This window comes from Triplophysa dalaica, chromosome 15, assembly GCF_015846415.1.
Source record: "Triplophysa dalaica isolate WHDGS20190420 chromosome 15, ASM1584641v1, whole genome shotgun sequence".
Classification (NCBI taxonomy): Eukaryota; Metazoa; Chordata; class Actinopteri; order Cypriniformes; family Nemacheilidae; genus Triplophysa; species Triplophysa dalaica.
In genome coordinates, this window is record NC_079556.1 from 836,622 (window position 1) to 851,031 (window position 14,410).

General features: G+C 37.4%; 2 protein-coding genes across 3 annotated transcripts in view; both read right to left on the bottom strand.

Annotated features, from left to right (window-relative positions):
• The window catches only part of fzd3b (frizzled class receptor 3b), a 28,359-nt gene extending 20,083 nt beyond the window's left edge, over positions 1–8,276 (bottom strand). For both annotated transcript variants that reach the window (XM_056767810.1, XM_056767809.1), the window contains exons 1-2: positions 8,067–8,276; positions 6,428–6,970 (exon numbers count right to left, since the gene is read on the bottom strand). In XM_056767810.1, the coding sequence (XP_056623788.1) occupies positions 6,428–6,661 (234 nt within the window). In that variant the 5' untranslated portion in view covers positions 6,662–6,970; positions 8,067–8,276. The remainder of the gene's footprint in view (positions 1–6,427; positions 6,971–8,066) is intronic.
• Positions 8,277–9,325: 1,049 nt separating this feature from the next.
• On the bottom strand, positions 9,326–12,332 carry LOC130437072 (keratinocyte-associated protein 3). Its single transcript, XM_056768198.1, has 6 exons — positions 12,226–12,332; positions 11,464–11,648; positions 10,879–10,938; positions 10,572–10,769; positions 10,366–10,500; positions 9,326–10,145 (listed from the first exon to the last, which is right to left on the bottom strand). Exons 1-6 carry the CDS (start codon positions 12,236–12,238, stop codon positions 10,038–10,040), a joined length of 699 nt encoding a protein of 232 aa, XP_056624176.1. The 5' UTR covers positions 12,239–12,332; the 3' UTR covers positions 9,326–10,037.
• Positions 12,333–14,410: the final 2,078 nt, after the last annotated feature.

Genomic DNA, 14,410 nt, shown 5'->3' on the forward strand with positions numbered 1-14,410 from the left:
CCACAAATAAAATATGTTTTTCAAAATATCTTCTTTTGTGTTCCACAGAAGAAATAAAATCACAGGTTTTGAACAACAAGATTCACTATCTTTACTGCACAGCTTTAACTGGAAGTGTGAGACACGGATGAAGAATGAAATGGAATCTGAGTAGGAAACACCTCCCCTCACATCGAGCAGGTGGATTAACTAAAGCAAACGTGACTCCTGCTCGTGGAAAATCCAGTTTGCCAACTCTGCAAAGAGTCGCTTTATGGAAAAAAAACTGAGCCGCGGGATTATAAAGTCGGAGGGTTTGTACTTCATGATGTTTACCCCACGGGGCGTGTGCGTGCTACACAAGACTTCTGATTATTTCTGAATGACTGACTATCTACTCGACCATAAGCTCTCATTTGTAATGTAACTAGAGCAAAAGCAGCCGGTTCAAATGACAAATCGTACATTTATTTAACAAATGCCATTGTGTGAACTAAGAGTCCATGCTTTCACAACAATTGAGTCTAGGCTTGGTATCAGATGTTTGTAGGATGTTATGATGTGGTTGCTTGACTGTTTCTGATGGTTTCTTGCTCACCCCCAGGTCTCCATAACAGTCTAGTCTTCAGATATGATATCAGAACAAACCGTCAGTGATTCATAGAGATCTTGTGTAAGAGACTCTTCCCTCCAGCCCATAATACTGTCAGGAACTATCAGGACTCCACTGGCCGCAGACTAGTACAGGACGTCTTATTGTCCGTTAATAAAGATAACACATACTCTATCTACATTACATACACATTTTGTTTTCAGTAAAGCATTTTGCAAACACTGCACATAAAAGATGCTATTTAAATAAAGCTTTATAAATAGAGCTGAGAAAACCTTTCAATTTGAGTTAAATATTACATTGACTTGATCTTTATTATTCTTTCGTAGGCCAAACATCACTATTACTATTGTTTACACTTTAGTAACATTTGTTATTTTCTTCAAGAATTGACGCAATTAAAGGTATAATTCAACCGTTTTTATGTAAACTAATAAAAAAGAACTGAATAGATCTATCACTGAAAAATAAAACTGAATTTGAACTAAAAAATATCAAAAATATATTGCCATAGCTCTACGATACATATTTGAAAAACTCTACGATACGTTTCTTGATGTTTTGGTATTGCGATATTTTGTTACGATCCTATTATTTACAGATTTGCCCTAAATATTTGGTACATCAATCTAATGGAACATGATAAAAATCCATAGTTTAACAGGGACCAAAACTATATCTATAGTCCAGAATATCATAATGACTTGAGGGTGTGCTTTTTGGGCCTGTAAACCATAGATATAAATAACTAGATGCTGCATCTGTTTTTATGGGCCTCTGTACGTAGGTCGTCCGCCATATTGGAATGGTGCCAGCCGGTACATTAATCCTCAAAATCAAGCTGACTGTGTATGATTATGAAAACATTTCTGCTACACTAACACACGACAACAATGAAAGATTATCCCATTTTCCAGGTTATCCCATTTTCACAGCCATGGCATTCTAGTCAACTGTTCCAAGATGGTGGACAGGTCTAGATCACTGGAGCGCTTGAATGCGACATCTAGTGATTTATATCTATGCAATAAACAAGAACACCGTAGCAGCCAGCCATTGCTGGCTTACAAACCACCAGAAAACCCCAAAAATTGGACAGCCTAAACAACTAGGATATTTGTCTTTAGATTTGTTGAAGTCAAATGACGTCTATCTGACATTTCCTGCAAGACCGAGCCTGACAGCTCCAATTATAAAACATTATTATTAAGACGTTACCTTAATGAATCGGGGTAAGGAAAGAAATAATGTAACCGTTTTTATGTGCCTGTTCATATTCAAGTATCTGCGTTTTTTTACGTTTCTGTACAAAAAGATGACTAACACACCATAGAGCAAAATGTTTTAGTTGTGATAAAAAAAAGTAATCCTTTCATTTCTCTTTATGAATTTTTGCTGACTTGATCACAGAATGTGTGCAAAATAAATGCAATTAAATTTCATAAAAGTTTCCAGGCTGCATTCAGAGCTTTTTGTGGGGACGGTTTTCTCACAGATAGACGCTGATTGAGCGATTGGAAACCTGAAGCGAATGGTTCCGCGTGAGTGACACGGCAACATGCTGCTCGCCCTCGACAGGGTGAATAAAATCGGCGTGCGGGGGACACACAGTGAATAAAACACATCCTGTCTCCCACTAGAACAACAACAAAGATAAACTCCTTCTGCAGACCGCGATTGGCTCCGGGCGGCACCGAAGTGAAAGACTCGCCTGTCCTGAATGGGAAAACTGGCCAAATGTAAAGTTATTTCCTTAATCTGAGCTCTGGAGGAAAAGCGACAGAAAGAAAGGACATCTCGCTCCCACACTCGTCTCCTGTCATTCAACCGTCCTTGAATCGAGATCAGTCGTTACTCTCTCCTGGCCACGTCTACCGTGTTTTACCACACTTTACCATGGTAACCCCGATGCTCAAAGTGGCCCTTCTGAGGAGGAGGGTTTTGACGGCACTTCATCCTCAGGGGTCAGAGGTCAGCGGGAAAGACCACCTCCTGGGAACACTAAAGCTTGTGCTTTTGAGACGTTCAATTTAGGTTCGTTACCATGGTGACACCTCTACCCAATAAGGAGGGCGAATGAACGTGAGAGAAAAGGAGACGGTGAAAGAGAGATTTGAGTCCACCGCTAAAGAGCAGTTGTGTACAAACGACAGGAGGTCTCGTATAAACAAGACTACACAACATCACAATTAACTCAGGCTGAATTCATTTCACTCGCTTCAAGATGTAAGAATTAGCATCCGTTCACACGGGACGTATACAAAAATAGAAAATGGAGAAGAATAATTTAACCTTATGAAAAATGTAACGCTTTACGCCTTTATTATGCATTACCTTTCATGAAACACTGCAACAGTGGTAACACAAAATAGTTACTTTTATATCATGAATGGCATCCAGCTTCATTTGCCAAAAACGATAAACAGACAGTGATAAATATAACCGGCAAAGAGGGGAAAGAGGTTCTTTCTAAACATCACAACAGGACTCACATTATGTTCTGCTTCATTTGCTCATTGGCTGGTGGTGTTGACTAAACTCACTGGCCCAAGTGTTCAAGATTTTTCTTATTTCAGAAGTGAAAATGTCTTTTAATTGTTCAAACAAGCCTTGGAAAGAATAATCTCCATCTATATTTAAGGATTTAATAATCACGATTTATCGCATCTAGAATAAATGTTTGTGTTTATAATATTTATCTGTGTATTTTGGATATTAATTTTTGTTTTTATAAAAGCATACACATACATGAATATATTTAAGAAAAATATAAAAATGAATAAACATTTATATTATGTGTAATTTAAATTATATAAATTATATTTATGTATATACATATTAATAAATACATGTAAATATTTCCTAAATATGTAAACATGTATGTGTATGTGTTTATAAAATAAATATGCATTACACAGATACAAACTTTTATTCTGGAGGCAATTCCTTGTTTGACAGCCCTAGAATTAGCTGTGATATATGGTGCACTTCAGAAAACTAGGATCTCAGATTACTTGAAAATTAAGTCTGAAATTGTGCTTGAAGTTGGACATCCGACCTGTAAACTCGGGGCAGAACGATGAACCCTGACCTCAGCGAGACGTGTGATTTAAAATCATCCAAGATTCTTCCATTAGATTAGATTAGCAAACATAAACCATAAAAAAACTCTTAATTATGTTGTTCACACATGTCTTAGTCTTCAAATCCTTTTAAATCTTTTTAATACCAAACTCATGTTGGAGATGTATAATTAATGATGCTTAATAAGCTGCTAACGTGTAAGGTCATGTTAACACGTAAAAAAAAAATTTTATCGGGAAAAGGTCATAAACTGGGCAGAGGAATTTTTTGCCCATTACGCAGATTTCGAGCTGCATGAAAACGCCTTTAGCGGTTTTCTCTGAGTTTTGTTAATGTGTGCATGCCTGACGCCAAAATAATAAAAGTTCTTAAAGGAAATAACAGTAGAATATGGCATAAAAATCCGCTCTTGAATCATGCAGTTGGTGTAGAAACGTTAAAATGAAAAACGATAGCTGCATTTGCAGGTACTGCGACCATGAGAAGAGATATAAAATACAGCTTCTGAACGATATCCCGCAGCACGTCACTGCACGTGAGAAAGCTGACAGGTCTCCAATTTCCATGTAAACGCGTTTTTTTGCGTAGGCGGTTTATTGATATGCACATGAACACAGATTAAATGTATAAGCTGATTTTTGATAGATAACCGTTTAGTTTAAGCAAGTAAACGCACTCTTGCATCATGTGTGATTGACGGGAATGTATTGAGTTGGGATATCACCATAAGCAAAAATCATACAACTTTATTTATGAATAACTTCAGCAGACATACATGCGGTTTTTCTCCGTGGTTATCCTGATCCTTCCCATATCCCCTCCAAAGTGGCATTAAATTTGTTTTTTATTTATGACTTCACATTTTTAACACCAGTAAGGCTTATAAAACCCCACCTATAAGCCCCCCCACAACTTCACTGAGGTGCTAGCGGGGTAAATAAAGAGGTGGTGAAAGGGTCTCTGGTGATGTTTCACTAGCAGGGCATCTCTGGGTGATGTAATACACATCCACAGGGGACACTCGACACCCCCGACAGATGGATCACCGAACATCTCACCGGGTCACGTGACCCCCCGGAACTACAGCAGGCATCTGACGCTTTCTGCTGTGTTGAGACCGCAGAGAACAGGGATAAACGCTTCTGTTCTTCACTCGGGGTTAATTGACTGTAACAATGGAAGCAAGCGCATTAGTCTACGCTTCACATCAATCCAGCCATTGTGAGAGATTATCGGGCTGTCGGCTTTATGGAAAACCATTAGGTGCATTCAGCACATGAAATAAAATACCAATCAACAAACACTGTATTACTGAGACGACACGGAGGCTTTCACAAGATATGTGGGAAACTTTGACGTAACTTGGACGGATTTCAGAGACAGATGGAATAAAATAAAATGAATAAAAAGAGAGTGAATTTTGTATAAATGTAAATTATTTTTCTATGAAAAGAATAGAACCATCATTTTAATGCCATGTATGAAAAGCCTATATCTGCCGAGCTATTTTGTGGAAATACAACATTTTACACCTAAAATTGGGAGCCAATTTACAGGGGTTGAAAATTGACTTTAACTAGATGGTGGCATTATTCACTTATTTTTACACAAAGATTGTTGCGTCTATTAACAGAAAGAATTTATTTTCCAAGTTTGCATGCCTACAACTCAATAAATATTAAAGATATCTTAATTTACTTTTAGATTTTGGTTCTTCATAAACTTGTCTTCTGGTGTACACATTTTAAAAGGCTCTTTATGGTACAACGATAAAGATATGGGGCTCTCAAATTGGCTCCATGTGCAAAAACAAAACAAACGTTGGTCACTTTGCATACAGCTGATATTGTCTTATATCTTCAGACATTCTATATTTAAAAGAAATCAACTAAATTTATTAAAAGTAAAATTAGATTTATTAAAATAATTGATTACAATTACTTCACAAGCATTTTGCAAGTTTATTCTTTGGTTTCATAAAGCTAGGAGAAATATCTACAATGTCGCTGCTGGCACAAGAACACCCATTTTTTCTCAGTGATGCTTTCCAGATCCATTACAGAACAAATCCTGCAGGCAAAATGAAGGATCTCATTACATTTCATATGGATCGTGATTCATCAAAATAGCTGCGGCAGCCATTAAACTCTGAGAAACTCCTGAGCAAGCAAACAGTGACTGACACAGATGTCAACACCAGGAAAAGAGAAAGCAAGTATCGAGTCAAAGTATTGAATATCACTATAAGATGTCAAAACGATGTTTTCATTAACATATTTGGAAGATTTTCACGGAAATCCCTTTAAAATGAAGTTGCATTCAATTACCAGAAAAAATATATATCCTAATATTCATCAACATTCACAAATAATAAATCAGACATACTTCAGTAGAGAGCGAAAACTATATCCTTAAAGGCATCATCATGACCTAGAGAGTATAGATGAAGGGTAGCTCGCCTGACACCACTGACGCAGATCCCATTAGATAACACACAGAGATCCAATTGCACACTAGTAAGTGTGGTTGCGTGTGTCGTCCAACCAGTTTACAGTCACAGACCACCAAAACACAGAAACCAGACTACACCAAAAACAAACTCTTCAATTGAGTAACTCTTATTTACTCAATAAATTATTTTCACTAAATTATTCTATTTCATCAAAGGGCTACAAAAAGCTCCATAACAACCCAGCTTCCTGCCCACCAATCCCAGCAATATATGTCATAAATAAAGCCTCTCTCTCTCACCTCCATGGCTAAAGCGGCGGTCTGCTGGTCGTAATGGTTCAGAAGGTTCGGCATGAAGGTGGTATTGTAGGGAAGATCTTGGCACATCCGAAGGCCAATGGACTCACAGGTGAACATGCTGTGACTGCCGACCGCGTCCATGTGGATGCACATGCTGGTTTTGAAGAGACACAGGACCATCAGCAGACGATAAACAGTTGCACCAGGTGAAGGTAAATCCAGGATATGGCCCATTGTTGAATGGCAATACCCAACGGGCGAGATTAAAGACTTGCACACAAACACAAGGGTTTATTCTCTAAGCGGGGATCTGCCACACCCATAGTGTGTAAGGTATACCCGCACGATTCACTGCTTCCATCTCTGTCCTGTTTCTCAGACGGTCCTCGTGGATACCTGCCTGTTGACCTGCGATTTTGGGTCAGTGCTCGCTTTGATCTGGACCCTCAACAGTCGCATGCGTTCTGGAGCATTTATACATCGATGATAAATGTCAGCTCTGTTTGGTCCGTCTGGGAAGTGGATACTTGAAACCTGTAACAACTAAAAGAGACACATATTATTAAAAAGCACAGGAAGCTTTGAAAGTACTGTTGGATGATATCGGGATCATCTGAAGTCGTTGTGCAAATAAAGAAATTATAGGAACTGGTTAATTTATTTAGTTTTGTTTCTGGCAAAGCGACCCAGTACACCACAACCCGCTGTAAAGAAACCGTTACTGTTGTATTTATACGGCTGGGTTACGGTCCTATAATATAGTCAACCTTGACGAACATCACAAAACATGTCAAGAATATGTCAAAGTCACATTTGAACCGCAACCTAATAAATAAGAAAATAAACATTTGATTACATACTAAAATGAAGTAACATTAAAAAAACGTTTTTGTTTTGCGTCATGTCAACATGTTACAATGCAAATTGCAATTTTACTAAAAGGCTTTTTTTCTTTACTTATGCTAAATATTACGTTTACATTAAATAACAAAATGCGATTAGTTCAAATGAATTTTATAAATAAACTGGCCTTGTCCATATAAAAAAATATGTGTCATGCCTATGTTCAGTATTCTCATTCGTGTTCTCACTCCGCTTCTCTCATTCCTCACTATGTTAAATCCGAATTAACTGGAGTCAATGTAAACGTCCCATCCCCCTAACAACACGTTTGTGTGAGTCCAAACACACAAACACACTCAAACACAACCTGCCCCACTCTTGGCAAACAGTAAGCAGCAGCCATAAAAACAACTTATTATTTCAACTATTTATAAAGCGACACATATTAATTGGTTAATTCTGCACATGCACCAGACATGTCAAACACATACGAATTCAATACATTTAATTGTATGAGAAAAACAGAAATGTGCATAATATAAATCTTTATATATTTGCAATATTATTATGAAATTCAGTATTCTGAAATTCAATAATTCTGCATTAATGCAGGACCGCCACTGATAGACTGTGTGTAAGGTGTTTCAACCCTGAATATTAACCAAACACGCAAAACATCAAATCACATGTATGATGCAATAAAATATTTGACTAAAACACATCACTGTTCTCTACATCACGCATATCAAACTTTAAAGCGTTTACAGGCAGAGATCCGCTGGTTTTTACTACCCACCTATGTGTCAGTGCACAGCGTGTCTGTCCGCGTAGATCCGCGCATCGGCTTTGAATCACGCAACACGCTGAAGTCACGTTACGATAAAGCACCGGCTCGTGGAGGTGAGTTTGTTTTGAGACGCTGATTGATACAAATAATCGTAAACTATTCAAACGTGCACATGAAGAGCGTCAGAGACGGCTGGTGTCTTTGCATATTTAAAGCGAAACTCTCCCCCTCCCACTACGGCGCATTAGCCCCACCTTCAACTGAGACATAAACTGTCCTCCGCAAGGAGGCGCTGTGAGGCCGTAAAGCCCAATCTTCCATTGACTCACATGAAACGTCCGGTTAAGTGCTGTATTGTATTACAGCTTGAATCTACTATTGTCAGGGGTTTGAACATGACATAGTCGTTGAAATGAGACATAGTTATTTAGTTTAAATATTTCTTTTTAAAACGACTCAGTCAGTAATAACAAATGACTGTGATTGGTCCGTACTCGCCAGCGCTGATAAATGTAACGCTTGTCATGTGACCTGACACGTTCGGTTTGCTATAGCAGCGTCATGGTTAATAAAATACACCTAAAGAAACTTTAAAAGCTATTGGATTAAACACGCACAGCTAGACCATTAAATAGTTAAGATAGTTAAATATAAAAGGTAATTATTTATTGACCCGTCATACATAAAATGTGTACACGGGGCTCGTAGGCCCCGCCCATTTAGACCTTTGCCATCTTTTCTTTCTTATTTCCTTCTGAACAACCTCATGGGACTGCGCATGCCCAGTGGACCTGCTTCAGACCCCTGCACAAAGAGCAAGAGTGTATGTTTACATCATTTACAAACTAATGGAGTGTTTTCAAGTCCAGTTTGTATATTCTATACAACTTGAAAACTATTATATAATATGTAACATATCGTACGCCTTTCTCTTGAACTAATTTTGACATTAAATATAGTTATTTTACCATTATCTGGATAACTCTTAAGTAATACTCAAAAAGTTGAGGTTAAGCTTATGTTAAGTTTTATCATTGACAAGGCCAGTCAGAGAACAAACCGATGAAGCGTCCAGCTATCCAACAGGTGCAGTGAAGTGAATCAGGTCAGCATACAATAGTGCTGAGAACAGTGGATGCTGCGGAGGCCTCAGGCTAACAGACCATAAACTCACAAATCCAAAACTAAACAGGACCAGTGCGACACATAAAACACACAATTTATAGATAAGAAAATATTAGATTTAAACAAAACAGAACTCTTGCAAATGCTTTTTGCTTTATTTATTCAAATTTCACACTTTTTTAGCAAATACATACTACAACACATACATAAAAGTTTTTAAAAATAAAAAATTAAATGTAGACAGCAAAGGTTCAGTCTCCTGCATTGAAATGACAGGCCTTTGAAAGATCAAACACACTTACTGCTCTATGAAAACACAATCCTTTGAAATGAAATCAAGGGAGGGCCGTCATACAGACATTAATCCTTTTATTTTGACAGTGTCAGTCACATCTCTGTGTATTATTTCAGTTCTTAAATCACACTAGATTATCCCGAGTGTGAGATTTACTCAACGATCTACATCATTGAACCCTACACTGAGTTACGTCTTTCTCTGGCCCTTCATACTGCATACTAGAGTTTCCATGGCTACTAGCTGTCAAGTGTTTACTTTGTGGCACATTAGGTAGTTTGAGTGTTACATTTCTTAAAAGCAGATACAAACAAATGATTTGGTGTTTTTGACATCCTGAGCACAACAACACAACATCAATGATCAATTTCAAAAGATATGTTGTGTGTGCTAGGGTTCTTGTGTAAACATGAACAGCAAACATGTAACTTTATATACAATTTTAGAATAAATCATGTATTTGATAAAATTGTTAATATTGTAAAATGTAATATCACCAGCAATTTCTGTACCATATGAATTGTTGTGATCATAACGCCGTGTTAAGCTCCGCCTTCAATTCACAAATCTCTCCAAGCGTTGGAAGAATGATGTCCGATGAGACGTTGACCTTGAGTTGCATGACCTCGATCCGTGTTTCCACCTGACGCGAGTGTCTCCTCCTCCAACTGTGAAAATGTAAACATTAAAATCATGTATGTCGAATTAATTATGACTATAGCCAGTAATTTATCAAAGAAATAACCCATGGAGTATGACATCATATCCTGTTGGGTCCAATTTAATTTAGCATGCTTTAAATCTTGTGTCCGCACTATAGGAATGTCTGAACGATGGCTGGTCATTTCAGGTGCACAGTTTAAAAAGCACAAATATTCAGCGTCGTACCTGCTCTCTGATGTAGGTGTGACCACAGGGTCCAATGCCTCTCAATGTCAGACCCACCACGAAACACCAAACCGATAGTCCGGCCTCTACCATGGTAAAGCCGGTACAGGTGAACCACAGAGCTAATGTTGTGTCCTGAGAAAATAGAAACAGGTCAGTATAACCCACTGCAAGAGACGTGTCATGAACTGTGCCTGAAGACTCACATAGATGCGGGTCGCATCAAAAGGGCAGTTGACGATGACCGGAGAACGTGCATTGATGGGCACGTGAGTGAAGTTACATCCCTTCATGAGGCCGATTCCTTCCCCTGAGATGGTCATGCTGATTGCCAGAAGCAGCCCAACCAAACACGCTGCAGACAGCAGAGCGTTCACAAAAGAACTCACCAACAGACCGATGTGCTGCAAAGAAAACCCATCAGGGTGATAAATATCACAGTATTTGTGAACTGATATATACAGTACCGTCTTGAATCAGATACGCATTACTAAAACACAAACAGTTACTTACTAGCTTCAAAATGGTAATATTCCTCGAGACCAATATTGCAACAATTCCATTTGCAATACTCTGAAAACAAACAGTAGATAACAAAGTTAGTTTCAAGACATTTCCTGCCATTTCGCAATTGTTTTAATTCGAGCATATTTCATGCACATAATCCATTTCATCAACTTCATTAAATGTATGTATATGTGCCGAATACCGGTTTCAAGGTATACCGAGGTTTGAAAGAGTCAAGGTTTCAAAACCACTAAAATTTTCTGAGATACAGTTTCTAAGGTATGAGCGGTGTTTAGACTAAAATACATAATTCATTTATGTAAAGCAATGCTTGAAGTTGATGCCTAATATGTTGGTCTATGACAAAGTATTGTAATTGTGAGGCTTTATTTTTACCTGATGTATTTGTTCTTTGAATGTTGGTTTAAAATAAAATGTATTTGTGTCCAGTTGAAAAGTTGTTGTTTGTATACCGCAGACATTTGAAAATAACACATTTTAGTGTTGTAATTGCAATACGGTCAAAGCGTTTAATTGAGATTATCATACCGTCAAACTCTCATACCCACTATAATGGACGCAGACACTCACCAGCAGTCCAGAGGTGACAGATATGATGTTGGATACGGTGTACTCTGTGGAGATCTCATTGTTGGGTTTGGATATATGTCTCAATACACTTCCATGTACGATGGCACTCAGAATGAAATTGACATGACCGACAACGATGAGGGTCAAACCTTTCTTCATCAACCGCCCAGGACCCTTCTGCTTGTCTGCGGTTAAGAAGATAAATTACACTTTCAAGATTTTTTTATAATTATTAAGTTACAACGTGTTAACATTTGTGCTTATAAATATAAAAAGCCCTTTTTAGCTCTGATAAACAAATGAATGAACTGCATGGAGAGTTGTATAATGCCTAATAATAAAACCTATTTTATTTGCTTATATACAACATGGTCCATGAATTTTAATGTCAAAGGCTTAAAAAGTTAACAAGTTACAACGATATTGGATATCAATAAATTGTTTGTTAAACGACTAACGTTACAACACTAATAAACAGAAATGGTGTTTACAGTGGAATGTAGATATTAACACTACATACAATACAACAATACATTTACGGATACCCAAAATGTATTTAGACACTTAAGTCTCAGTTAAGTATAAATGTCATAATAAATGATCTATCTGTAGGTGCACGAGCAGGTAAAACACTGCAGCGTCAGTCCGATGAACAAAACCCTGATTGTCTGAAGCTCTGCAAACCCTCAACGGCTTTAGTGAAACCACAAAACATGTTTAATCCTCATAACAGATATACAAAGAAAGTTCTTATTGTCTCACCGAAGCCACACATATTTGTTTCCGTGTAATCGATCACACTTTTGAAGAAAAACTTTGAAGATTACACACGCAGTTTCCTCCCTTCACGGTCGGTGACGTCACGCAGCGGGACTCACCTGTGCAGCGGAAGTAGGCGGGGCCTAAATACAAAGGTCATTCAATGCAAATGAGACGATTGTTTGCCATTGACTTTAACGGTTAAAACAAACAAGACATTCAGAAAAAAAAACAATCTAACAGGTTTGAAAAACGACGTTAATAAAAACCAAACTAAGCGAAAGTCTGCAAGATTAACATAAGTGCAATTCAAGTATTTTATTGAGAAAACAATACACGGATTGTATTGTAAAAATAATGTCATTGTATAGTTTTGATATGAATAGTCTTTGATGAGATATGTAGAAGGTCGACCTGAGAATCTGGGTTAAGAATAAAAAAGTAGGGTATTGTAAGATCAGATGCAGGCTGAAACTCCCAAGCGTGTGTATAATTAAAAAAATAATATGAAATTATGAAAATCTACCCTGTTGAGAGATTTTTTCAGATTGTAAAAATAAATCTTAAATACATAATTAAGGCATCTTAATATTTTCATAACAGTGCTGTGTGGGCATGTGGGAATCATTTATTTATAGCAAGATTATATTTAGTGGCACAATGTTACCAGCAGGTCTGAAACACAGCTGGCATTTGTCTGTCCATGATAACTATTTCAACAATGAGAAAAACTATATCAGTGTCCAAAGTCCTCAAATGTTTGAGCGACACACCCCATGATATAAACAGCGACTTGAAAATACTAAAGATAAAGCAAAGAAATATCACAAAACAAAACAGAAAACAATGGTAACAGAATGCAGAAAAACAGCTACATACGCAAATGCTATAGTATAGGGCCAAACCAAATTATCCTTTAATACAGTTAAATGTAATTCATTTTTATGAGTGTAGTAATACTTATGGACAAAATATGTAGAGGACGAGGACTTTAGCAACATTAAAGTAATAGTATGACATAAATACTGGCAATGAACATTGTTTGTTTCCCATGTAAATCAGCATTTACTAACGCATTTTTAAAAACAAGTTAAACTCAACTTAAAATGAGTTAATGCACAGTGAACTAACATGAACAGCTGCAATTTGAACCAAATCTGTATACATTTCTTTGTTCTGATAAACACAATGAAAGATATTTGGAAGAATGCTTATAATCAAACAGATCTACGGGAGTCAACGGGGGACGAGATCTGATTGGTTATCAGAACTAAGAAATGTTTACAGATTTGGAACAACTCAAATGTGATTAACTGATGGCAGGATACAATTTTTAGGGTGAATTATCACTTTAAGCCAATAATAGAATTATGCAATTTTTATGAGTTTTGTATTAATTTCTGCAATTGTTTACATCCAAGTCATTTTTGTCCACCCTAAAATGCAATGAAAATGCAAACCTTAAACCACAGTGAACCCTAGTGGCTTCCAGGAAAATTACGCTCCAAAAAGCCATCTGAAGGTCAACCGGCTGGAAATGTGCATGTATGTTGTATGTTGTGGTATTATGAAAACGCATGTTGAAACCCACTGGAACAAAATTACCCCAAGGGGATAATAAAGTTGTAATTCTACAACACGTGTGTACAATAAAAACAAACACAACCACAGCATAGAAAGTCAGAATGGTATTTTTTATTTGAACTGTACTGTATGCTAAATGTTCAACTCGGTACAATAAACAAATACAAATACACTAAAACCAAACCTACAGCTCTGGAGCCAACCTGACTGGAGTTGGCGAGGAATCTCAGAATATTGCATATAAACAACACAATGAGCTCCAAACAGTGCGCTTCCACATAAAGAACCCAAAAAGAGGAACGGGGGATAACAGGAGAGTTGGTTACAAAAACATTAAACTAGACAATACAAATCTAATTTAACTGCCGTACGTTCAACACCAAAACACACTGGATGTCTGATCTATAAAAATACCTCGGAGTGATCGGGTGGGCTGACAGAAAAGGGCAAATACATCAATGGGGTTGTCGCCTTTCATTCTTCTCGGTTCTAGACTCGAGTGGAATAACTTGTAATGTTCCTGAGACGGGACGTTTGTTTCACTCCCGTTTCTGTTGTAAGCTGCCATCTGTCTTTCCATTTTACAAACACAAATACAGAATCA

Bases quoted from the DNA above. Each gene is read 5' to 3' on its own strand.
- LOC130437072 (XM_056768198.1), bottom strand. The intron at 10,939-11,463 runs GTGAGTGTCTGC...GTTTGTTTTCAG, and splicing joins CTGTCACCTCTGGACTGCTG to AGTATTGCAAATGGAATTGT. The intron at 10,501-10,571 runs GTGAGTCTTCAG...CTATTTTCTCAG, and splicing joins TTGATGCGACCCGCATCTAT to GACACAACATTAGCTCTGTG.